The sequence below is a fragment of the Capricornis sumatraensis genome, chromosome 22, assembly GCF_032405125.1.
Source record: "Capricornis sumatraensis isolate serow.1 chromosome 22, serow.2, whole genome shotgun sequence".
In the NCBI taxonomy this organism is placed as follows: Eukaryota; Metazoa; Chordata; class Mammalia; order Artiodactyla; family Bovidae; genus Capricornis; species Capricornis sumatraensis.
In genome coordinates, this window is record NC_091090.1 from 17,426,917 (window position 1) to 17,451,602 (window position 24,686).

Here is a 24,686-nt window from a genome sequence, read left to right on the forward strand (position 1 = left end):
AAAAAGCCCCTAGACAGATGTGTGTGTATACGTGTGTGTGTGTGTGTGTGTGTGTGTGTGTGTGTGTGTGTGCATGCTGTCTCACTTAAAAAAATTCTCTCTCTAGCCCCATAAACTTAGTTTCTTTAGATAATGCAGTAGGGAGAAATACATAGTTTTGTTCACCTGTCTAGCTTCAAGGGTAGTAACAAATTAACATATCGCGCTCAACTTTTTGAATAGTTTTAAAAGGAAACCTTTTATCATCCTAGGTTTTGAAGTTTTAAAGTGCTCTGCTGGTGGAAGGACTGGATAACATGAGCGCTGAGGAAGGCGACCCACCCCCTCCGGAAGAAGAAGCCCCTCCCTCGTCCGGAGAACCAGCGCCTCCTGGTTCAGAAGGGGTTGCTCCTCCAGATCCAGGAGATGAGGCTCCGCCCCCTGCAGAAGAAGAAACTCCTCCTCCTCCTTCCAGCGAGGAGGCCCCAACCCTTAGAGAAGAGGTGTCTAAGGGAGATACAGGCTCTCTTTCCGAGAAAGGCCCTACTTCCTCTTTAAGTGATTATTTGAATCTCTTTCCTTCTGATGAAAGGATAGTTATGCCAGATGATGATGAGTTGGAACCAGGCAGGGTGCGACCCAGGCCTGCACCGCGAATGGCCCAGTCAATGCTTTCTGATGTGCTCTCTCAGTCTTCCCGCAGATCATCCAAATATCGGCGAAGTATGAGTGGCATTCCAAATCTACAGGAAACATTAAAAGAGAGACAGGTTTTGCTTATGTTTTTCATATGTGTCAGTTTGATCTCAAATGAAACGTTTTGGTGATTTTTCTTAATAACTGCATTTTTTTTTTTACCTGTGGTTTTCATTCTTTAGGCAAGATATAGAGATGCAAGAGAAAACCGAAAAATGAAAATTGACCCTTCCTACAAATATATATTTGAAGTTCTGTCAGAGAAGCTTGGCCTGGACATAGCAACTGTTGAAGAATTAATTTTGGATTGCCCATCTGTAAGTCTGAGTCTTCTCATTCTCTTTTAGCTGCTTTTAGAGGAGTGATTGATTTAAGAAACATGGATCATTGTGAACAACAAAACATTTAGAAAGAGGCGGTTGGAATTTACCTGATTAGAGAGGAAGCTTTATTTTATGTAATTATAGCCATCTGGATGATATTTCTAGTTTGGCCTACTAGTGTGGAGGAAGGAAGGAAGGAAAAGAGTTGGCAACTAGAATCGGGCTAAGATTCTAATTCAGAATGGCTTCAGAAGTTAAGAGGAATAGTAAAGCACAGGTAGAGTGATATTTTAAAAGTACAGGTTATAGAACCTACAAGTGAAAATTATTTGGATAGAAAAACAAACTGCAAACATAGAGCTAGGGCTCAGTGACTGTTGCATGAATATACTGGAAAACAGTGAGGTGGTTCCCATGTATCTCTGCATGCCTACTTTTCTGGCATAATTATTAACAGTTCCTCTTTTCACTCCAAAAACAGTCCCAATTTTGGATGATGAATTTACTATATATGGTCACCCTAATTATAGTAATATATGATAAACTGTGACTTTCATAGTAGTTCCCAGAAGCAGTGTTACAGCTTCCTTATAGCTCAGGTTCTAAATTACTTTTCTTTTAAAACAATTTGATACTTTCTGTTGTAAATTCCTTATCGACATTGATTCTCTTTTAAAAATATTTATTTTTATTTATTTTTGGCCGCTTTGGGTCTTTGTTGCTTGGTACAGGCTTTCTCTAGTTGTGGTGAGTGAGGGCTACACATTGTGGTCTGCGGGCTTCTTGTTATGGCAGCATCTCTTGCTGTGGAGCATGCGCTCCAGGCTTGTGGGTTTCAGTAGTTGTAGCGCACAGGCTCAGTAGTTATGGATCTCAGGCTCTAGAGTGAGGACTCAGTAGCTGTGGCACACAGGCCTAGTTGCTCCATGGCATATGGAATCCTCCTGGACCAAGGATTGAATCTGTGCCTCCTGCATTGGTAGGCAGATTCTTATCCACTGTGGCACCAGGGAAGTCCTAACTTAATTTTCAATAAAATTACTGTTAACTGCTTGAGCTTGTCATCAAGTCTAGGATCAGTGAAAGTCACAGTTTCTCAGGTCACCAAAGTTCCATGTGGGAATGTGGATGTGACCAAAGATGGCTTTAAGGGCATGCAGGCTGTTAGCCGAGTAGGCCCCTGTGCTGAAGGGCCTTGCACTTGGATTAATGATCTGCTGTTGCCATCTTGAAATTATTAATACTTTTTAAACATTTGGTTCTGCATTTTCATTTTATACTGGGCCCCACAAATTCTGAAATCTGTACTGGCTATGGGTCATACCACCCAATGGCAATAGGATTCTCTTTGCCATTCTCAAGTTTGTTTTGTTTGTTTGTATTGCTTTTAAAAGATTAGTTATTTATGGCTGTGCTGGGTCTTTGTTCTGAGTGGGCTTTTCTCTGGTTGTATAGAGTAGCGTATACAGTCTAGTTAGAGTGTGTGGGCTTCTCACTGCAGTGACTTCTCTTGTGGAACATGGGCTCTAGGGCGCGTGAGCTTCAGAGTTGCAGCATGTGGGTTCCACAGTTGCAGCTCCTAGGCTCTAGAGCACAGGCTTAGTTGCTCTGACACATGTGGGATCTTCCTGGATCAGGGATGGAATCTGTGTTTCCTGCATTGACAGGTGGATTCTTTACCGCTGAGCCACCATTTGTTTCAATCTCTCCTGGCCTCCTTTCCTTACTATTTTGGCTCCTCTGACAACCCTGTTTGTGTGTCTGCCTGTTCTCCTAGTAGAAGAAAGTAACACGAAACAGCCCTGTACTCATCACTGAGCAGATGACCAAGAGATGAAGGAAAGGCAAATTTCTAAAAAAAGTGTTTCTTAGACGGCGCAGGCTTCAGGCCTGTCCCAAGAACCATTCCTGTGCTTGGTTAGGGAGGAAACTATATAGGTGATCAACCTTGTTTCACCTGAAATTTACAAGGCCACATAGTTGGCTGACTTCATAATTGGAATCCCAGTAGCTCTGCAGAAGTTTTAGGCATAGACATTGGGACTAGGCAGTGCCTTCAGAGGAGGACTGATGCTAGGACTCGGGAGATGGGTGCCTACAGAGGTGATACTATCACCCTTAAGTATTGATATTTGCCCCATGGTTTTCTTGACTGGCATTTTCTGCTTGGAGGAAGTTTTTCTCACTGGCTAGCATGCTGGAGTGCCTGGTGGCTGCAAACCATTCCACTTGTCATTCCAGGGGTATGTCTTGGATTTGGGTTTATGTGGTTAAGTGATTCCTTAAGACTATCATGGACCAGGTCAGATACTGCTAAGGTAGCAAGAGATGGGAAATCTAGGATTAAGGGAAAATTCAGGCCAAGAAAGGTGTTTCCTTAAGAGTTCCTTGTGAGCTGCAAAGCCACAGTGGAAGGAAGATCATACAGCCAGGAATGGAGACAAATGTCACAATCAGGGAGAGATTAGAGTGCTTATTTCGTTACATGTTCAAAGCCAGGACTTATACTAGATTGGCATCAGGGTTAGTGGATGCATGAGGAAGCAGATGGAATAAGGATCAGGGGATGGTATGTTTTGTTGTGTGGTTTAGGATACTGGGTGTATGAAGAACAGGTGTGGTGGTTCGTTTGTTGGCTTTCAGATCCATTCTCTTTTACTGTTCTGTTTCCTGAAAGATGACCTTTCTGGAATCTACCACGTGCCCTTGCTCTCTTGCTTCCATGTGGCTCAGCCTCCGGGAGGTACCAGTAAGAGACTGGAGGGAATAGGGGAAAGAAGCCTGATTCTTCCCTCCTTGGCCTTGTTTCTGGCCGTGTTCTCCCGAGCAGTCCCTCTCCCCCAGCTCCTTCTTTCAGCCTGCTTCCCGCTGTTCCCCCATGCCCACTCTTACAAGCCTTGAGGTGGTACTGGTTTTCCTCTGTTGGTTTATTTTATTATAGTTTCCTAGTCATTTTATTGGGCTTCCCCAGGTGGCTAAGTGATAAAGAATCTGCCTGGAATGCTGGAGACCTGGGTTTGATCCCTGGTTGGAGAAGATCCCCTGGAGAAGGAAATGGCAACCCATTCCAGTATTCTTGCCTGGGACATCCCATGGACAGAGGAGCCTGGTGGGCTACAGTCCATGGGGTTACAAAAGAGTTGGACATGACTTAGCCACTAAACAAGTCATTTCTCTTTTACTTAACAGCTGGAACCATTTACTCTCTTTTTTATGAAAGATGGTTGTAAGACACTGAAATTTTTGTACCAAGAAGGAGATGTACCTGGTCTTGGTAAGTATGTTCTGCAAGGGTAATGTGCCAGCTGTTCATGAATGAATGTGAAAATGTAGCATATCTTTTCTCTTATACATAGACAATCCTATGTTTATAAAGGAAATTATCAGGAGCTTACAGGATTACCATAATGATTGAAGAAGAAAACATCCTTATAAAAGTCATTGACTTCCCCTGCAAATATACATTTTCACTAGGGTTTAATAGCCTTTTCCCTGAAACAGGTAGAGAGCCATTCTGTACACATGTTGTCAGATGACCAGAAATAGTCAGGAAACCACCTGAAAGCACAGCCGTTGCTCCCTATGGTCCTAGGCGAGCATCCTGTGTCTGCTGCAGCTGTAGTTGGAATATCTGGCTTTCCGTACTTTCCACATTATTCCAAAAAGAATTGCTACTTTAACAGGTTGGTAAACTTTTGTCTTAATAAGTAGGTACATGGCCCATCCTTTGCTCTTAGGCTACTTATCTTATAAATCCTGTGGATTTTACCTTCACTGTGTCCCCTCTATTGGTTCTTTCTTGCTTTCCTCCTCTGCTGCCTTTAAACTAGGCTCATATCTCATGTCCGTCTCTGGATTCTAGATCCAAAAATAGTATCTGTTGTCAGATGCCCTCTCTGAAGTCTACAGTACTTATTCTTGGTAAGTAAACCTTTTATTAGGCCCAAACTCTTCATTTATTGCACCAAGGCCTGTCATAAGCTGGACACACAGTACTTGTTTAGTTGCATCTCCTAGCCTTCTCTTGGGAGAAGGCAATGGCAACCCACTCCAGTACTCTTGCTTGGGAAATCCCATGGATGGAGGAGCCTGGTAGGCTACAGTCCATGGGGTCTCGAAGAGTCGGACACGACTTCACTTTCACTTTTTACTTTCATGCACTGGAGAAGGAAATGGCAACCCACTCCAGTATTCTTGCCTGGAGAATCCCATGGACGGGAGCCTGGTGGGCTGCTATCTGTGGGGTCACACAGAGTCGGACACGACTGATGTGACTTAGCAGCAGCAGTCTCCTCTTAACTAGAACTTGCTGCTCCCTCTAAGTCAGGCTTCATTGTTCTCTGTTCATACCAGAGTCATTTCTGTGCCCCTTTCTCCACTCTCCATCCTGACTCTCTCTGAATGCCCTTCTTCTCTCCACCTAGACAAATACTACCCTTCTTCGGGATCACTTCATGCATTCTCTTTTCTTCAGAGCCTTCCTAGAGTTTTCCAAACCATGTCCATCACTATCCTCCAAACTCCTGTCTCTTTTAAAGTTTGCACTGTAAAATAGAACACTTGATGACGTTCTTCTGTTTTCATCTTGTTGCTGTTCAGTTGCTCAGTCGTGTCTGACTCTTTGAAACCCTGTGGACTGCAGCACATCAGGCTTCCCTGCCCTTCATTATCTCCCAGAATTTGCTCAGAATCATTGAGTCAATGATGCTATCTGACCATCTCATCCTCCGTCTCTCCCTTCTCCTCCTGTCCTCAATCTTTCCCAGCATGTGGGTCTTTTCTAATAAGTTGGCTCTTCACATCAAATGGCCAATGTATTGGAGCTTCACTTTTAGCATCAGTCTTTCCAATGACTATTCAGGGTTGATTTCTTTTAGGATTGACTGGTTTAATCTCCTTGCAGTCCAAGGGACTCTCAAGAATCTTCAAACACTGAAGATAGATACCTAATTAAATGATAGGTTTTCATTGAAATTAGCTCAAGGAAGGATTTCATATAAGTTGGGTGCTGTGAGAATATTTAGTAGGGGACAGGATCTTCTTAGAGGAGTCACTGAAGGTTTCACCGAGAGGTGGCATTCTGGCTAAAATATGTAAGATTAGCAAGGGTTAGGGTTAGAGGTAGAAGGTGGACGATGGGATGGCAGAAGAGTTTGCATGAAGGCCCTGCCTGAGGCCAGGCCGGAAGGAGCAAAGTGCGGAGCTCAGGGAAAGGCACCCGCAGAGGTGGCAACATTAAGATTTGCAATTATTAACATCTTTTTGTAGGCAAAAAATTTTATCCCACAATCATATTGAAAAGTTCTTATAATAAAGTGAGGCAGGGAACACCAGTGTAAGACTCACAGTAATTTATCACATTTAATCAGTTATGTGATCATATGTTAAGTTCTTGACTTTTGTTTTCAGAATGTGGTCGAACTATTGCTGGAGCAACCAAAGGGGCAAAAATGATGAGATTGTATGTAGACAGCGCAGCCCCGGAGAAACTAAAAGGACAGTGTGTATTTTTTGTTCGCTGTCGCAACGATATCCCTATAAATACTAAAAATATTCAGGAAGTATGTTTAATTTTTTTCAAATATATAGTTAAATATTTTTGCCAGCTTTATTGTGATACAATTGACATATAACATTATGTAAATTTAAGGTATGCAAAGAATTTATTTAATACATTGTGAGATGATTACCAGCATAGCATTAACTTCATATAATTAACTACTTTTCTTTTTTGGTAATGATGTTTAAGATCTACTCCCTTAGTAACTTTTTTCTAAGGTTTCTTTTTTTTTTTGATGTGGACCATTTTTAAACTCTTTATTGCACTTATTACAATATTGCTTCGGTTTTATGTTTTGGTGTTTTGCCTAAAAGGTATGTGGGTTCTTAGCTCCCCAATCAAAGATTGCATCCCCTGCATTAGAAGGTGAAGTCTTAACAACTGGGCTGCCGGGGATGTCCCAGCAGCTTTTAAATATATGATATGGTAATTTATGCTTTTGAACTGTGGACTGCAAGGAGATCAAACCAGTCCATCCTAAAGGAGATCAGTCCTGAATATTCATTGGAAGGATTGATGCTGAAGCTGAAACTCTAATACTCTGGCCACCTGATGTGAAGAACCAACTCACTGGAAAAGACCCTGATGCTGGGCAAGATTGAAGGCAGAAGGAGAATGGGACAGAGAATGGGATGGTTGGATGGCATCACTGACTCGATGGACATGAGTTTGAGCAAGCTCCGGGAGTTGGTGATGGGCAGGGAAGCCTGATATGCTGCAGTCCATGGGGTTGCAAAGAGTTGGACATGACTGGAGTGACTGAATGAAACTGATTGTTGACTGTGGGGCTTCCCAGGTGGTGCTAGTGATAACGAACCTATCTGCCAATGCAGGAGCCACAGGAGACTCTGGTTTGATCCTGGGGTTGGGAAGATCCCCTGGAGGAGGGCATGGCAACCTGCTCAAGTGTTCTTGCCTAGAGAATCCCATGGACAGAGGAGACTGGTGGGCTATGGTCCATAGGGTTGCAGAGAGTCGGACATGACTGAAGTAACTTAGCATGGCACATTGTTAACATAGTCACCATGTTGTACATTATATCCCCAGAACCTAGTCATCTTATAACTGAAAGTTTGTACCCTTTTACCAGCATTTTTTTTGTGTAAAATTTCTGGGCAGAAGGCTAGTTTCATTGTTCTGTCTTTGCACTGATAGTTTTCTGGTCTCCTTTTCATAGACACGGCAACTGTCAACCTAGAACTTTCTTGTTGCAGGAGGCTTAATTTCATTTCCTTCACATTGTGTATGCTCCAGGCCATAACTTCTTCCCTAGGCAGAATTTAAAGCACCAGGGAAAAAAATGTTTGTTTGATGAGCAAGCATCTGAATGGTTAAATGCAGGCAGAATATAAATTTGTTGATTTTAGAACCCTAATATCCACCACTTAAGTTTTCCTAATAGTTTATAAGATGTATTATCTATACTTATTGCAATGTAAAAATAGATTTTGGTTTTCAGTTCTTAATGGGACCAGCATATAAAATAACCTTTGAACATTATCCTTTCAGGAAATGCTATTTACTGTTCTGGATGCATCAGAAGGACTGCTAGTTGGGATTAGAAATATGCTGGCAAATATATTTCTACCAGCTATTCTTGCAACAAATAATTGGGGTGCTTTAAACCAGTCCCAGCAAGGAGAATCTGAAAAACACATTTTCATTGAAACCATCAACAGATACCTTTCCTTTTTAGATGGTAAGTATAATATTTAATGTTTAATGAATTATTACAAATAAGCAAATTAGCTATAAGATATGTTATTCAAAATAAACATTAGAGAAAAAATTTCCATCTTAAAAGATGATGTTAATCAAAGTAATTATGGGACCTAGAGGTAAGACATTTAATCATTACAACTTCTCTTTCCAGGAATTTTTGAAGGCATAAGATACATTTTTTTATATTTTCTGTTGAGAAAGAAGTCTCTTCCTATATTATTTGTGAAAATTTTTACCATATTTAAAAATATATACTTTATTATTAACTCTCTTTAAACTATAAATCATCTCATATTGATAAAAATAAATAATTTAAATAATCATAACAGTCTAATCATCAATTAGAATTATACTTCTATAAAATATTAAATCTCTAACATTTTAGTAATTACAGCTTGAAACCACACATTGATGTTTAACACACTGACATTACCATCTCTTCTCAGTATTATTTTTTCCCTTTTAGGTGCTAGAAGAAGTATTGAGGGAACAGTTAAGTTAAAGAAAATAGACAATGTTGATTTTCCCAAACTGCATACCTTTGAAGAAGTGACACTTGCAGCGAGCAATTCAGAAACTGTTCATCAGCTAGAGGACGTGCTGATGATATGGTACAAACAGATCGAGCAGGTGAGCTGGCTCGAGTGACTTCATCAGATATGAGTTGTGGCTCTCATCTGTGTCCTAATCATTGCATTTTGTTCCTGTATGTAAAGGGAAGAGGAGCCTTCCAGATTCTACTATGAAATTCAGCCTCTTCTTGATTCCAGTGCAAAATCATTGTTCTCCTTGGACCATTTAAAATCACCTTTAAGATATTTCTCACTTTAAGGAGGAAACCATAACAGTATGGCTTGAGGATGAAATAATAAGTAATCAGGAATAGCTAGCATTTATCTGCAATATTTTATATATTGTTTATGCTTTTCATTAGAGAGAGAGGAAAAGTACACAGTGAAGAGCCCATAGCCACAATGCTAGATAATTAATAAATGCTTTTTGGTTCATCAGTGAAATTGTCTGTGTTGACAGAGAGGTTCAAACTAGGCTCATTCATATTAGTGCTACACTTGCAAGTCTGCAGCTCTGTGGCCAAATACATCTTCTCTGTCAGTAAGAAAAGCAGTGATAGAAATGGTGTCACATTCTGTGAGGTGCCAACTTACACTACAAAGGCTGCCCCAAACCAGATACTATATAATTGCTCTAAATAGACTCTAGAAACCAGCTCACAGATCTCCAGTTCATGAGCACAGGAGAGTGGAACTGGAGAAGGAAATCTTTAGTTGAGTGAGGACTAGGGGAGAAAAGTCTTGAGCAAGCGAGAGTTAGAGAAAAGCATCTCTGATTTTACCTCTCAGAGCTGCTAGAAGGAGGGAAGTGTAGCTAGAGTGGAGACTCTGGAGGAGTTTTGGAAACTCCATCAAGGCCTGGATGCTGACCCTAGAATTTGCTTCCAGGTGTCACTAGGTATGGAGAAGGCAATGGCACCCCACTCCAGTACTCTTGCCTGGAAAATCCCATGGATGGAGGAGCCTGGTAGGCTGCAGTCCATGGGGTCGCCAAGAGTCGGACACGACTGAGTGACTTCACTTTCACTTTTCACTTTCATGCATTGGAGAAGGAAATGGCAACCCACTCCGGTGTTCTTGCCTGGAGAATCCCAGGGACGTGGGAGCCTGGTGGGCTGCTGTCTATGGGGTCGCACAGAGTTGGACATGACTGAAGTGACTTAGCAGCAGCAGTAGCAGTCACTAGGTAATAAAAATGAGTATTTGTCTACCTCCAGTTACCTTTAATGCCACTGAGGAAGTAGGGGAGTTGTAAGCCATTGTAGAGGTCAAGCTCTGTCCTGCATAGAGCTGAGGAGATCTCCTCAAGTTTTCATGATCAATCAAAATAGATCTTCTTTTATAAAAATGAGCAAGCAAAAGATAATAGCTTAACATGAGGATATTAGACAACTTGAAATAAGAAAATCAAGTTGGCCAACTGCAGCAAATGGTCTCCAGTTAAGCAGAATCAGTGCAAGAAATCGTTAAAAATTACATCTAGGACGTCCTTGGTGGCACAGTGGATAAGGATCTGCCTGCCAGTACAGGGGACATGTGTCCGATCCCTGGTCCAGGAAGATTAGACATGATGCCAAACAACGGAAGCCAGAGTCTGCGCTCTAGAGCCTGTGCTTCGAAACAAGAGAAGCCACCACAACAGGAAAGCTGCACACTGCAAGGAGGAGTAGCCCCCGCTCACCACAACTAGAGAAAGCCCACGTGCAGCAAAAAAGACCCAGCATGGCCATTAAATAAGCAAATATTAAAAAATTAGATCTAAGATAAACCCGACCTCTTGTCATACACAAAAATTGATTCAGGATGGATCATTGCTAAAACTAAAAGAAGAGATACATGCAACAAGATGAATGAATCTCAAAAACACGCTGTGAACAAATCCAGCCTTTAGAGAGTAATGTGAAAAGTAGAACAAAAACTATAGGTAAATCAGAACATTATGTAGGGCTATATTAGTATCTAATTAAGACAGATGGAAAACCCAGAAGCCATGAAAGAAAAACCTGACACATTTGACTACCTAAAAAAATTAAAGTAATATCCATATGGCAGAAATCACTGTAAGCAACATTAAAAGATAATTGACTTTCTGGGAGAAAAATATTATCAGCATGTGTAACAAAGAGTTAGTATCCATAATATATAAAGAACTTGCTCTTCTTTGGGATTGGAATGAAAACTGACCTTTTACAGTCCTGTGGCTACTATTGAGTTTTCCAAATTTGCTGACATGCTGAGTACAGCACTTCAATAGCATTCTTGCCTGCTGACCCCCAGGGATAGTATAAAAAGGCAAAAAGATATGATGCTGCAAGATGAGTCCCCCAGGGTAGAAGCTGTTCAATATGCTACCATGGTGAAGAGTGGAGGGCAATTACTAATAGCTCCAGTAAGAATGAAGTAGCTGGGCCAAAGCCGGAATGATGCTTGGTTGGGGACGTGTCTGGTGGTGAAAGTAAAGTTAGGTGCTGTAAAGAACAGTATTGCATAGGAAGCTGGAATGTTAGGTCCATGAATCAAGGTAAACGACGTGGTCAAGCAGGAGATAGTAAGGCTGAATATCAACATCTTAGGAATCAGTGAACTATAATGGATAGGAATAGGAGAATTTAATTCAGATGACCATTATATCTATTACTGTGGGCAAGAATCCCTTAGAAGAAATAGGGTAGCCTTCATAGTCAATTATAGAATACAGTACTGAGTACAGTCTCGAAAATGACAGAATGATCTTAGTTCATTTCCAAGGCAAACCATTCAACATCACAGTAATCCAAGTTTATGCCCCAACCACTGATGTCGAAAAAGATAAAGTTGAACAGTTCTAGGAAGACCTACAAAACCTAGAGCTAACACCAAAAAAATAAAAAATAAAAAAAATAAAAAGAGATGTCCTTTTCATCATAGGGGATTGGAATGCAAATGTAGGAAGTCAAGAGATACCAGAATAACAGGCAAGTTTGGCCTTGGAGTACAAAATGAATCAGGGCAAAGGCTAACATTTTTGCCAAGAGAATGCTCTGGTCATTGCAAATGCCCTCTTCCAACAACACAAGAGATGATTCTACATATAGACATCACCAGATGGTCAATACCAAAATCAGATTGATTGCCCTTTGTAGCCAAAGATGGAGAAGTTCTATACAGTCAGTGAAAGTAAGATCAGGAGCTGACTGTAGCTCAAATCATGACCTCCTTATTGCAAAATTCAGGCTTAAATTGAAGAAAATAGGGAAAACATGTAGGTCATTCAGATATGTTCTAAATCCCTTATGATTATACAGTGGAAGTGATGAATAGATTCAAGGAATTAGACCTGGTAGACAGGGTTCCTGAAGAACTATGGATGGAGGTTCATAATGTTGTACAGTGTTTTTGAGATGATTTTGGAGGCAGTGACCAAACCATCTCAAAGGAAAAGAAATGTAAGAAGGCAAAGTAGTTGTCTGAGAAGCTTTACAGATATCAGGAAAGAAGAGACGCTAAAGACAAAGGAGAAAGGCAAAGATATACCCAACTGAATGCAGAGTTCCAGAGAATAGCAAGGAGAGATAAGAAGGCCTTCTTAAATGAATAATGCAAAGAAGTAGAGGAAAGCAATAGAATGGGAAAGACTAGAGATCTCTTCAGGAAAATAGGAAATATCAAAGGAACATCTCATGCAAGGATGGGCAGGATAAAGGGCGAAAATGGTAAGGACCGAACAGAAGCAGTGTAGATGATTTTCTGGAACTCTCTTGCTTTTTCGATGATCCAATGGATGTTGGCAATTTAATCTCTTGTTCCTCTGCCTTTTCTAAATTCAGCTTGAACATCTGCAAGTTCACTGTTCACATACAGTTGAAGCCTAGCTTGGAGAATTTTGAGCATTACTTTGCTAGCATGTGAGATGAATGCAATTGTGTGGTAGTTTGAACATTCTTTGGCATTGGCTTTCTTTAAGATTAGAATGAAAACTGACCTTTTCCAGTCCCATGGCCACTGCTGAGTTTTCCAAATTTGCTGGCATATTGAGTGCAGCACTTTAACAGCATCATCTTTTAGGATTTGAAATAGCTTAGCTGGAATTTCATCACCTTCACTAGCTTTGTTCGTAGTGGTGCTTCATAGGGCCTACTTGACTTCACATTCCAGAATATCTGGCTCTAGGTGAGTGATCACACCATCATGGTTATCTGGGTTATGAAGACCTATTTTTGTATAGTTCTGTGTATTCTTTCCACCTCTTCTTAATATATTCTGTTTCTGATATCATAAGATATCTTAATATCTTCAGTGATCTGTTGGATCACTGAAAAAGCAAGAGAATTCCAGAAAAACATCTACTTCTGCTTTATTGATTATGCCAAAGCCTTTGACTGTGTGGATCACAATAAACTGTGGAAAATTCTGAGAGAGATGGGAATACCAGACCACTGACCTGCCTCTTGAGAAATCTACATGCAGGTCAGGAAGCAACAGTTAGAACTGGACATGGAACAGCAGACTGGTTCCAAATTGGAAAAGGAGTACGTCAAGGCTGTATATTGTCCCCCTGCTTATTTAACTTAAATGCAGAGTACATCATGAGAAACGCTGGGCTGGATGAAGCACAAGCTGGAATCAAGATTTCTGGGGAAATATCAATAACCTCAGATATGCAGAAGACACCACCCTTATAGCAGAAAGCAAAGAAGAACTAAAAAGCTTCTTGATGAAAGTGAAAGAGGAGAGTGAAAAAGTTGGCGTAAAGCTCAACATTCAGAAAACGAAGATCATGGTATCTGGTCCCATCACTTCAAGGCAAATAGATGGGGAAACAATGGAAACAGTGGCAGACTTTATTCTTTTGGTCTCCAAAATCACTGCTGATTGTGACTGCAGTTATGCAATTAAAAGATGCTTGCTCCTTGGAAGAAAAGCTCTGACTAACCTAGACAGCGTATTAAAAAGCAGAGACATTACTTTGCTGACAAAGGTCAGGATAGTCAAAGCTATGGTTTTTCCATTAGTCATGTATGGATGTGAGAATTGGATTATAAAGAAAGCTGAGGGCTGAAGAATCGATGCTTTTGAACTGTGGTGTTGGAGAAGACTCTTGAGAGTCCCTTGGGCTGCATGGAGATCCAACCAGTCCATCCTAAAGGAGATTCGTCCTGAATATTCATTGAAAGGACTGATGTTCTAGCTGAAATTTTGGCCACCTGATGCAAAGAACTGACTCAATTGAAAAGACTCTGATGCTGGGAAAGATTGAAGGCGGGAGGAGAAGGGGACGACAGAGGATGAGATAGTTGGATTGCATCACCGACTCAATGGACATGAGTTTGGGTAAACTCTGGAAGTTGGTGATGGACAGGGAGGCCTGGCATGTGCAGTCCATGGGGTGGCAAAGAGTTGAACACGACTGAGTGACTGAACTGAACTGAACTGAACTGAGTGATGTCATCCATTTTCTAACAAAGTTAGTTGTTTCTACGTTTTTGTCCTATTACAAACAATAATAATGTCAATACATCTTCATTAAATATCTTTGTTCAGGTCTTGTTTGCACTTGTTCAAGAGTTTCCTAGGGGATGGCTGAGAGAAGTACTATAGCAATCTTTTATTGGGTACTAACTGCAAAGCCTTCCAAACAGTGGTTATATTAATTAATAATTTTTTACTTAAGTAAATGAGAGTTTCCATGTCTTCAAATCTTCCATTACACTAGGAATGTCAGATTTTTAATGGTTGTCAGTATGTTAGGTGTGAAATTGTATTTTGATATATTTTACATTACCCCAAACATTGTTGAGGCTGTGCTTTTTTTTTTTTTTTTTTTAATTTGGGTGTGACATGTGGGATCATAGTCCTCGGCCCCTGCACTCAAAGAGTGGAGGGTTGTTTTTTTTTAATTAATTTATTTTTTATCAAAGGATAATTGCTTTACAGAATTTTATTGTTTTCTGTCAAACCTCAACATGAATCAGCCATAGATATACATATATCGCCTCCCTTTTGAACCTCCCTCCCATCTCCCTCCCCATCTCACCCCCTAGATTGATACAGAGCCCCTGTTTGAGTTTCCTGAGCCATACAGCAAATTCCCATTGGTTAGCTATTTTACATATGGTAATGTGAGTTTCCATGTTACTCTTTCCATACATCTCACCCTCTCCTCGCTTCTCCCCGAGTCCATAAGTCTATTCTCTAGAAAGAGTAGAGTTTTAACCACTGGACCACCAGGGAAGTCCTGAGGTTGTGCATGCTTAATGGATATTTAGATCTCTGCTTGCTGAATTGGCTGTTCTTATCCTTTATCTAGTTTTCTTTCAGATTACTTGATGACGTCTTACTGAATTGTTGAGACTCAGTTTGAATAATGTTTTCCGGCTGTTCATCTTTTGTTGCTCCCTATTGTGTCCTGAATTTTCAGTTGGTATTGGTGTCTTTAGTCATGTGGAAGTTTTACGTTTTAATGGATGTATGTGAGATACAAATGGCAATCTAGCCTCAATTTAGCTACCTCCAGTGACTAGAAGCTTTGTGCATTTTGTATTTAGGAAACACTTTTCGTACTCTCGTGTTGTGAAGATATTCTCCTAAATTATTTATTTTAAATGCTGAAATATACAAAAATGAGTAAAAAATGAATAATACCAAAAATTAATAAGATAAATAAATTATTGTAAAATGAACACCTGTGTAACTTTTGCAAGTTAAGAAATAGAGCATTATCCGCACCGTGTAATCCCCATGCATTTCTCTTCCCAATTTTAACTTCTTTTACTTCCAGTGGTTACAATTTTCTTTCATGATATTCCATTCCATGTCTTTCTTTATAGTTTTACCCCCATCCTCTATATTTTCTTTAAAGGTTTTGCCATTTTTTTAAAACCATTTAAGCATTAGTGTATCTGGAAGTATTTGTATCTGTGTATAATGTAAAGGCTTCCCCAGTGGCTCAGCAGTAAAGAATCTGCCTGTGATGTAGGAGCTGCAGGAGATGTGGGAACGACCCCTGAGGAAGATCCCCTGGAGGAGGGCATGGCATCCTATTCCAAGTTTCTGCCTGGAGAATCCAGGGGCCTGGTGGGCTACAGTCCATAGGGTTGCAAAGAGTTGGACATGAAGGAAGCATGCACGTATAAAGCGAAGTAGGAATCTAATTTTGTCTTTCCGTATAGTGAGCCAGTTTTCCCAGAGCTATATTTGGTAGTCCATTCTTTGCTAACAAATTTGTGTTATGTATCAAGTTTCTAGACTCTTTTATTTATCCCATTGGTCTACTCATTTGTTCTTTGCATTCATACCATACTGCATTGATTTCTGTTGCTTTTTACCAAATCAACATTTAGTATGCTAATTCCCTTTCAAGTGTTTTTGTTCAAAATTACATTGATTATTTCTGGTTAAATGTTCTCCCAAATTAATTTTAATACTAGTTTGTTAGGTATCATGAAAAAAAGCCTTGTCGAGATTTTGATTGGAAATTTCATTGAATGTATATATTAATTTAGAGAAAATTGCCATTTTTATATTACTGAATTTCCCAATCCATGAACGTGGTATATTTCTCCATTTATTTATTTTGTGTGGTGAAAGTAAATTTTCTAATTTTCTCCAAGAAGATCTCGTACATCTTTTGTTAAACTCTAGATATCTTAACGTTGTTACTACTTATTGTAGCATATGCTGTCATTTTAGAAATTACATTTTTAGATTGTTAGATGGCTTGTAAAGAAGTGATACTAATATTTAAATACATACAGCCAAAACCTTACTGAATTGTTCACTTTTATTAGTTATAAAATTCTGTCTTTATATATTCTTGAATTTTTAAAATGTGGCCAACCATTCCATCTGTGATTATGCCATTTTTTTTTTTCGCAGTTCTTGTACCTTTTGTTTACTTTCCTTATATTGTTCTGTGATCTCCATGTCCAGGTTGAATAGAAGTGGGTGGTGATAGTGATGAAATTGTCTTGTCCTTGGTTTCAAAGTGGTATTTTCTAAAATTTCATTTTTAAGTATGATGTTTGCTGTTGATTTTTGGTAGATACTCATTATCATGGTAAAGATATTCTCTTCTAGTCTTGGTTTACTAAGAGTTCTTAATATTATTCAGTGTTGACTGTCATTTATACTTTTAACTTTTTTTTAAAAAGTGCAAATAATGAGATTTTAAAAGAAGAAAGTAACATTTCTAAGCTGTGAACTTTTTTGATTACAGGTACTTATTGAGAGTGAGCAGATGAGAAAAGAAGCTGATGACTCGGGTCCACTCACTGAATTGGAACACTGGAAACGCATGTCAGCCAAATTCAATTATATCATTGAACAGATTAAAGGGCCAAGTTGTAAGGCTGTTATAAATGTGCTTAATGTTGCACACTCCAAACTCTTAAAGGTAAAAGACCTTGTGTTTTAAAGTTAGGTATACTTCAAAATAAACAACTGGAAAATTACCCTTCTTGAATTGCTTCTTTGCATCGTATACTTGGCACTGTGTATTTAGAAATGCTAAAACTTTGAGTAAGGCTTTCTCATATACCATAATTACTTCCAGAAGAGGAAAACGAAGTATAAAAGTGAAGATTTATTTCTCAATATTTCACATACCAATTTTGATAATACTAGTATAGGGTGATTGCCATTTATTTTTAAATTGTTTTTGAAACTGTAAATCGTTACCAGCTCATTGAAATAGATAACTACAAGAAAGTCAAAAGCAAAAATGTCCTCTACTGTACATCTCACCCCACTAGTCTACCTCCTTTCCTGGAGGTTTAATGGTTTGGCTTGATTCTTTCCAGGTTTTTTTCTGTTTCTTCCTAATACATACACACACACACACATGTTTGTTTTGTGTCTCTAATTTTTAAAAATTATGCAGTGTCATATTCTATTTTTCTTTAACTCCCTCTTCCCCTAGTAGCATATCTTAGAGAGTTATGCCTGTCAGATCAAGCTGTGTAGTTTTCCAGAAAATTAATGCACCAGGTTCTAGCTAATCATTTTCCTATTTTTAGACAGTGAAATAGTTTCTTTTTTTTTTCAACAATCTCAAGGTAAAATTCACATGCTGTTCATCTCTTTCATCTAAGGAGCAAAATTCAGTGGCTTTTACTGTAATCATAGAATTGTGTAATCATCAATTTTAGAATATTTTCATTACTTCAAAAAGAAACCCCTGTACCTTTTAGCTATCACTTTCCATCTCTACCTGTCTCTTTCCCCTCACACCAGTCCTAAGTAACCACCAGTCCACTTTTTTATCTCTGTAGATTTGTAGATTGGACATTTCATATAAATGGAATCATATAGTATGTGGTCTTTTGTTACTGCTTTCTTTCACTTGGCTTAATGTTTTCAAGGTTTATCCATGTTTTAGCATGTATCAGTACTTATTCTTTTTCACAGTTGAATAATATTCCATTATAGATAAATACCACAATTTGTTTATCAGTTTATAAATATTTGCATTGTTTCTTCTTTTTGGCTATTATGAATAATGCCGCTGTGAACATTTTTATACAGGTTCTTGTGTGGACATTTTCTTATATATGCCTAAGAGTGGGATTTCTGGGTCAAACACTAGCTCTGTGTTTAATTTTTTGAGGAAATTTGTTCTTTTTTTATATGTTCACAAACATTAATACAGTTAAATCTTCTATGTGCCTACAATCAAGTATTTTCCTGGGGTATATACTCTACAACTTTGTTAGTATTTATTATCAGTTAAAAATTTTTTTTGCCAGTCTGACATGTAGAAAATGGCTAGTCATTTTGGCTTTTGCTTGTTAATAGTGAAGTTGAGTATCTTTTAAAGTTTACTGGCTCCTTGCATTTGTTCTCCTGAGAAATGTTGGTTTATATCTTTCTATCATTGAAAAAAAATTCAGATATTAGTTTGTAGGTAGTATTATTTGTCCTAATTCTGATAGTTCTTTACTGCTGTGGCTGTTTATCAGTGGTTATGTATATTGCATGAGGTAAGTCTCCATGGTCCCTGAGCATCTCTGTACATTATTACTGAATATGAGAAGGTCACTTTGCTGATAGGGATATTTTCTTGGAATAATGTGTTCTTCTAATAACTTGACCCATTCTTGAAGACTCAGAATAATGTAATGTCACAAATAACTAACCTAGAAAAGTACTCCAGGTAGAAGCACATCTGGTTGAAGCCTACAGACAGAATATTAATTACAAAAGTAATGAGACTTAAGTCACTTAAGATATTTATAGTAACTATGCTGCGGTTGCTGCTAAGTCACTTCAGTCGTGTCCAACTCTGTGTGACCCCATAGACAGCAGCCCACCAGGCTCCCCCGTCCCTGGGATTCTCCAGGCAAGAACACTGGAGTGGGTTGCCATCTCCTTCTCCAGTGCATGAAAGTGAAAAGTGAAAAGTGAAAGTGAAGTCGCTCAGTTGTGTCCGACTCTTGGCGACCCCATGGACTGCAGCCTACCAGGCTCCTCCGTCCATGGGATTTTCCAGGCAAGAGTACTGGAGTGGGGTGCCATTGCCTTCTCCACTATAAGTCTTAAATAATATGAGAAAAAGGTATGTTAATCACATTTAAATATCTACTATCTTAGTATATGTATGGCCAGGGAAGACAGCTTGAATTTCTTGGTTAAATCTTAGCACATAGATAGACCTTACTGGTATATTTGGATGTTTCACAGGACTCAAACTTTCTTTTCTTAGAACTGGCGTGATTTGGATGCAAGAATCACAGATACAGCTAATGAATCAAAAGATAATGTCAGATATTTGTACACTCTAGAAAAAGTATGTCAACCTCTCTATAACTATGATCTAGTAAGTATACTTTTTAAAGTGTAGTTTTAAAAATTAGCGTGTTTACTGTGGGGGAAGGAGAGGGTGGGATGAACTGACAGAGTAGCATTGAAACATATACATTACCATATGTAAAATAGATAGTTGGTGGGAGTTTGCTGTATGACAGACACTGGGAGCTCAAACCCGGTGCTGTGACAACGTAGAAGGGTAGGATGGGGTGGGAGATGGGAGGGAGGAGGAGGAGGAGGAGGAGGAGGAGGAGGAGACATATGTTTGCCTAGGGCTGATACATGTTGATGTATGGCAGAAACAGCACAATATTGTAAAGCAATTATCCTCCAGGTAAAAATCAATACATTTTAAAAATTAGCATGTTTAAAATCAATATGTGTATATTGGGAAAATGTATACTGCACAAAAGTTATTTAAAAGATGTCTTTTCCTATTATATATCTGTAATGAATCATAAACTATATTATTTTAACCCACATTTAAATATGTGGCATTATCATAACTATGACCTCATTTATACGTTGAGCAAGACAAATATATTAATTGTTCATTGCTTATAACAAATTATACCAGAACTGAGTGACTTAAAAGAATAAGCATTTATTATATCACAGTTTTTGCAGGTCAGGAATTCAGGCACAACGTAGCTGAATACATCTGCTTCAAGGTCACTCATGAGGCTGCAGAGAAGCTGTGGGTTGGGGATGTGGTCTCTTCTGAAGGGGAGACTGACTGGAGAGGGTCTGTTTCTATTGCACATCACATGGACCTATGCGCAGAACAACTCACTTACCCTAGAGTGAGCAAGAGAGGATGCTCAACCAGCATTACCCTAATAATACCAAAGCCAGATAAGGACACCTCAAAAAAATAAAATTACAGGTCAATATTCCTGATGAATATAGATATAAAAATTCTCAACAAAACAGTAGCAAGCCAAATTCCATAGCACATTCAAAGAATCACACACTATGACCAAGGGGTGTTTATTTCTGGAATGCACAGATGGTTCAACATATGCCAGTCAATAAATGAGATACCTCATGTTAGCAGAATGAAAGATAACATGTGATTATCAATAGATGCAGAAAAAGCATTTGACGAAATACTACAAAAATTCTCAATAAATTGGGTATAGTAGGAATGTACCTCAACATAATAAAATAATATATATTCTTTAAAAATCATATAAAAATAAAATAAAAATAAGCATGCTGAAAGAGAATATATATGAATTTTATAATGTTCTATGTACTTTTCTATATATTTAAAACTTTTCACTATAAAAAGTAAACTTGGAAGAAAATAACAATGCTTTTTATTGTTACCAAGACCTCAGAGTTTTAAGGTACACTAATTTCAACATCATGATTCAAAAGACTTGTTTAAAACTATATAATTTTCAAATCATTTAGTTTTGGTTTTACTTCTTTTCATCCTAGTAATTTAAAAAACTTTATTCAGTGAGGATGAGGGATGATGTTATTTCTCAGTTTATTCCATTTTTTGTTGTTTTCCTTAATCATTGATAATGACATTCAAGTGATTTAATTCTACCCAAGAGTAGAAATATTAAGCAGACTGGTGACCCACCCTTCACATTCACACATACAATCATATGGAAATTGTATAAAATAGAGAATAAAAGCTTTGTTCAGTTGCTCTAGCCATGGATGTACTTCATTATTATTGTTATTTTGTTATTATTGAGCTTCTGACATTCTTTGATGTAGGAATATTTTGAACATTATCTTTTAAAATTAGTGACGTACTATTAGTATTAGGTCTTATAATTTCTTCCCCCTCATAAGCCATTTCTGTGGTTTTAAAAATTCTTTTTTTCCCTTCATTTTCTTTATTCTCATTAAAAGCAGTTGCTGTTAAGTTTGTAACTGCCAGTTGAGCAGGAAAAGTGGATGCATATGCTTCTATTTCTTGTTGATAAAATTTTATGAATTTTGCGTTTCATGTTTTCATCCTGGTATTGCGCTATAGGCATATCTACTCTTATCCCTTTTATGTATAAAATGTCTAAACTCTATGTATAGTCAAGAACTGTGTACCCAAGGAGCTATTATTATAAATGATAATGTTTAAAATTCAGATGAAGGGCATTTTCCTGGTGGGCCCATTTGATATAATCCCCAGGCCTTTTTCATTCTTTCTAAGGTTGCCTTATTGAGGGTGGAAGGAATTCTAGGCATATTTTCATTAGAATCTTGTTGACCTGCAGATAATGATATACTATGAAAAGTGATGATACTAATTTTCATAAGCCACATAAAATTGATTTAATTATGTCTTGATGCTTTTGAATGGTGGTGTTGGAGAAGACTCTTGAGAGTCCCTTGGACTGCAAGGAGATCAAACCAGTCCATCCTAAAGGAGATCAGTCCTGGGTATTCACTGGAAGGACTGATGTTGAAGCTGAAACTCCAATACTTTGGCCACCTCATGCGAAGAGCTGACTCATTTGAAAAGACCCTGATGCTGGGAAAGATTGAGGGCAGGAGGAGAAGGGGACAACAGAGGATGAGATGGTTGGATGGCATCACTGACTCAATGGACATGGGTTTGACTGGACTCTGGGAGTTGGTGATAGACAGAGAGGCCTGGTGTGCTGCGGTTCATGGGGTTGCAAAGAGTTGGACACGACTGAGCGACTGAACTGAACTGATGTCATTGTTACACCTCATACCTACGACATGTAGTACCCTCATCAGTGGTTGTTTTCCCTGGTTTTATTTATTCCACCACCATTAAAAAAATCTTTTTATATATTTTAAATTGTCCTAACGATTAAAAGGCAAACTACTGGAGGTCAGGAATACCACTGACCTTATCTGTTCTTCCACAGTGATTTGCATCAAGGTTAAAAACAGGATCTCAAAATCTCAGGCACATAGCTATGCTTATGTTAGAGCTGTGGGACTTGGACAAGGTACTTCTCCACATTTCTATTTTCTCATTTGCAAAATGGGAATAGTTAATACTTTATAGATTCTGACTCACTTTTTTCACATTTTCACATTTCACATTTAATGTACTCAGAGTACATTTTATAGCCAGTCAAGTTTTATGAATCATTGTGAACATGACACCATCTGAGATGATTAGTTCTTTCTTGGGAGGGTAGTGTATGTTTCGGTTTTGATAGTGTTGGTGTGAATTCAGATAGCAGTGAGTGAGCACCAGCTTGTGGTACAAAATCTCAGAAGAGTTTATTTTCCATCTCCTCTCAAAGAGCAGGATTGGGACACATAGGCTTTGCTCCTATCTTTCTTCATGGGTTGTTAATTTCATGCATAGTTTGGTGGCTTAGTTTTTTGTGGGAGTTAGACTCCCTGTCTTGAGCATCTCACCCCACTTTCTTCAGTTCAATCCAGTCGCTCAGTCGTGTCCGACTCTTTGTGACCCCATGGACTGCAGCACACCAGGCTTTCCTGTCCATCACCAACTCCTGGAGCTTACTCAAACTCGTGTCCATCAAGTTGATGGTGCTATCCAACCATCTCATCCTTTGTCATCCCTGTCTCCTCCCGCCTTCAATCTTTCCCAGCATCAGGGTCTTTTCCAATGAATCAGTTCTTTGCATCAGGTGGCCAACGTATAGGACTTTCAGTCCTTCCAATGAATATTCAGGACTGATTTCCTTTAAGATTGACTGGTTTGATCTCCTTGCAGTCCAAGGGATTCTCAAGAGTCTTCTCCAACACCACAGTTCAAAAGCATAATTTCTTTGGCGGTCAGCTTTCTTTATGGTCCAGCTCTAAGGTCCATACATGACTAGTAGAAAAGCCATAGCTTTGACTAGATGGACCTTTGTCGGCAAAGGAATGTCTCTGTTTTTTAATATGCTGTCTAGGTTGGTCATAGCTTTTCTTCCAAGGAGCAAGCATCTTTTAATTGCGCAACTGCAGTCACAATCTTCAGTGATTTTGGAGCCCAAAAGAATAAAGTCTGCCACTGTTTCCATTGTTTCCCCATCTATTTGCCATGAAGTGATGGGACCGGATGCCACCATCTTAATTTTCTGAATGTTGAGTTTTAAGCCAGCTTTTTCACTCTCCTCTTTCACTTTCATCAAGAGGCTCTTTAGTTCTTCTTTGCTTTCTGCCATAAGGGTGGTGTCATCTGTGTATCTGAGGTTATTGATATTTCTCCTGGAAATCTTGATTTCAGCTTGTGCTTCATCAAGCCTGGCATTTTGTATGATGTATCTGCATATAAGTTAAATAAGCAGGGTGACAATATACAGCCTCGACATACTCCTTTCCTGATTTGGATCCAATCTGTTGATCCATGTCCAGTTCTAACTGCTGTCTCTTGACCCGCATGCAGATTTCTCAGGAGTGAGGTAAGGTGGTCTGGTATTCCCATCTCTTGAAGAATTTTCCACAGTTTGTTGTGATCCACACAGTCAAAGGCTTTGGTATAATCAATAAAGCAGAAGTAAATGTTTTTCTGGAACTCTCTTGCTTTTTCTCCCCCTTTCTTAGTAGCACCTAAAGCAGCGGTTCAGTCTTACAATCAGTGATGTTTCAGATCTGATGAAATCAAACCTGCCCTAAAGGGTCATTGTCAGCATAAATTTAGATAGTATGTGAAGCTCTTTGCTTAGTGCCTGGTGCATAGTAACCTTTCAGTGTATGTTACCAATAGTTTGATATCTCGGATGCACTTGCTCTGCTTTGGTCCATGCCATTCTACTTGTTTCAGTGGTTTGTTTGCGTCTCTCCCACGCTGCCTTGACCTCCTCCAGGATAGTTTCCTTATATTTGGAATTCTGTCAGTACTGTTAGAACCTGGGAGTACTTCCTAGGTTTGCTGATAGGCGAATTGAGTCGAATAACCAATAACCAACTTTTTAACCATACATTAGTCATTTTACCCCTTAAGATATCTGTTTCTTCATCTTTAAAAAGAACAACTTGAGCTGTTAATCCTTAAATAACTTTCACTTCCAAAATCTTTTCTTTAAACGACAAAAAAAAATTTTTTTTTTTTTTAGGCCATGTCATATGGCTTGCAGCATCTTAGTTCCCTAA

At 38.9% G+C, this 24,686-nt stretch overlaps 1 protein-coding gene across 1 annotated transcript in view; it reads left to right on the forward strand.

Annotated features, from left to right (window-relative positions):
* The first annotated feature begins 533 nt into the window (after nt 1-533).
* DNAH8 (dynein axonemal heavy chain 8) overlaps nt 534-24,686 on the forward strand; it is a 314,414-nt gene continuing 290,261 nt past the window's right edge. Inside the window, exons 1-8 of the mRNA XM_068961103.1 lie at nt 534-749; nt 858-992; nt 4,188-4,272; nt 6,408-6,559; nt 8,068-8,257; nt 8,747-8,910; nt 17,047-17,223; nt 19,531-19,644. Of these exons, the coding sequence (XP_068817204.1) occupies nt 579-749; nt 858-992; nt 4,188-4,272; nt 6,408-6,559; nt 8,068-8,257; nt 8,747-8,910; nt 17,047-17,223; nt 19,531-19,644 (1,188 nt within the window). The 5' untranslated portion in view covers nt 534-578. The remainder of the gene's footprint in view (nt 750-857; nt 993-4,187; nt 4,273-6,407; nt 6,560-8,067; nt 8,258-8,746; nt 8,911-17,046; nt 17,224-19,530; nt 19,645-24,686) is intronic.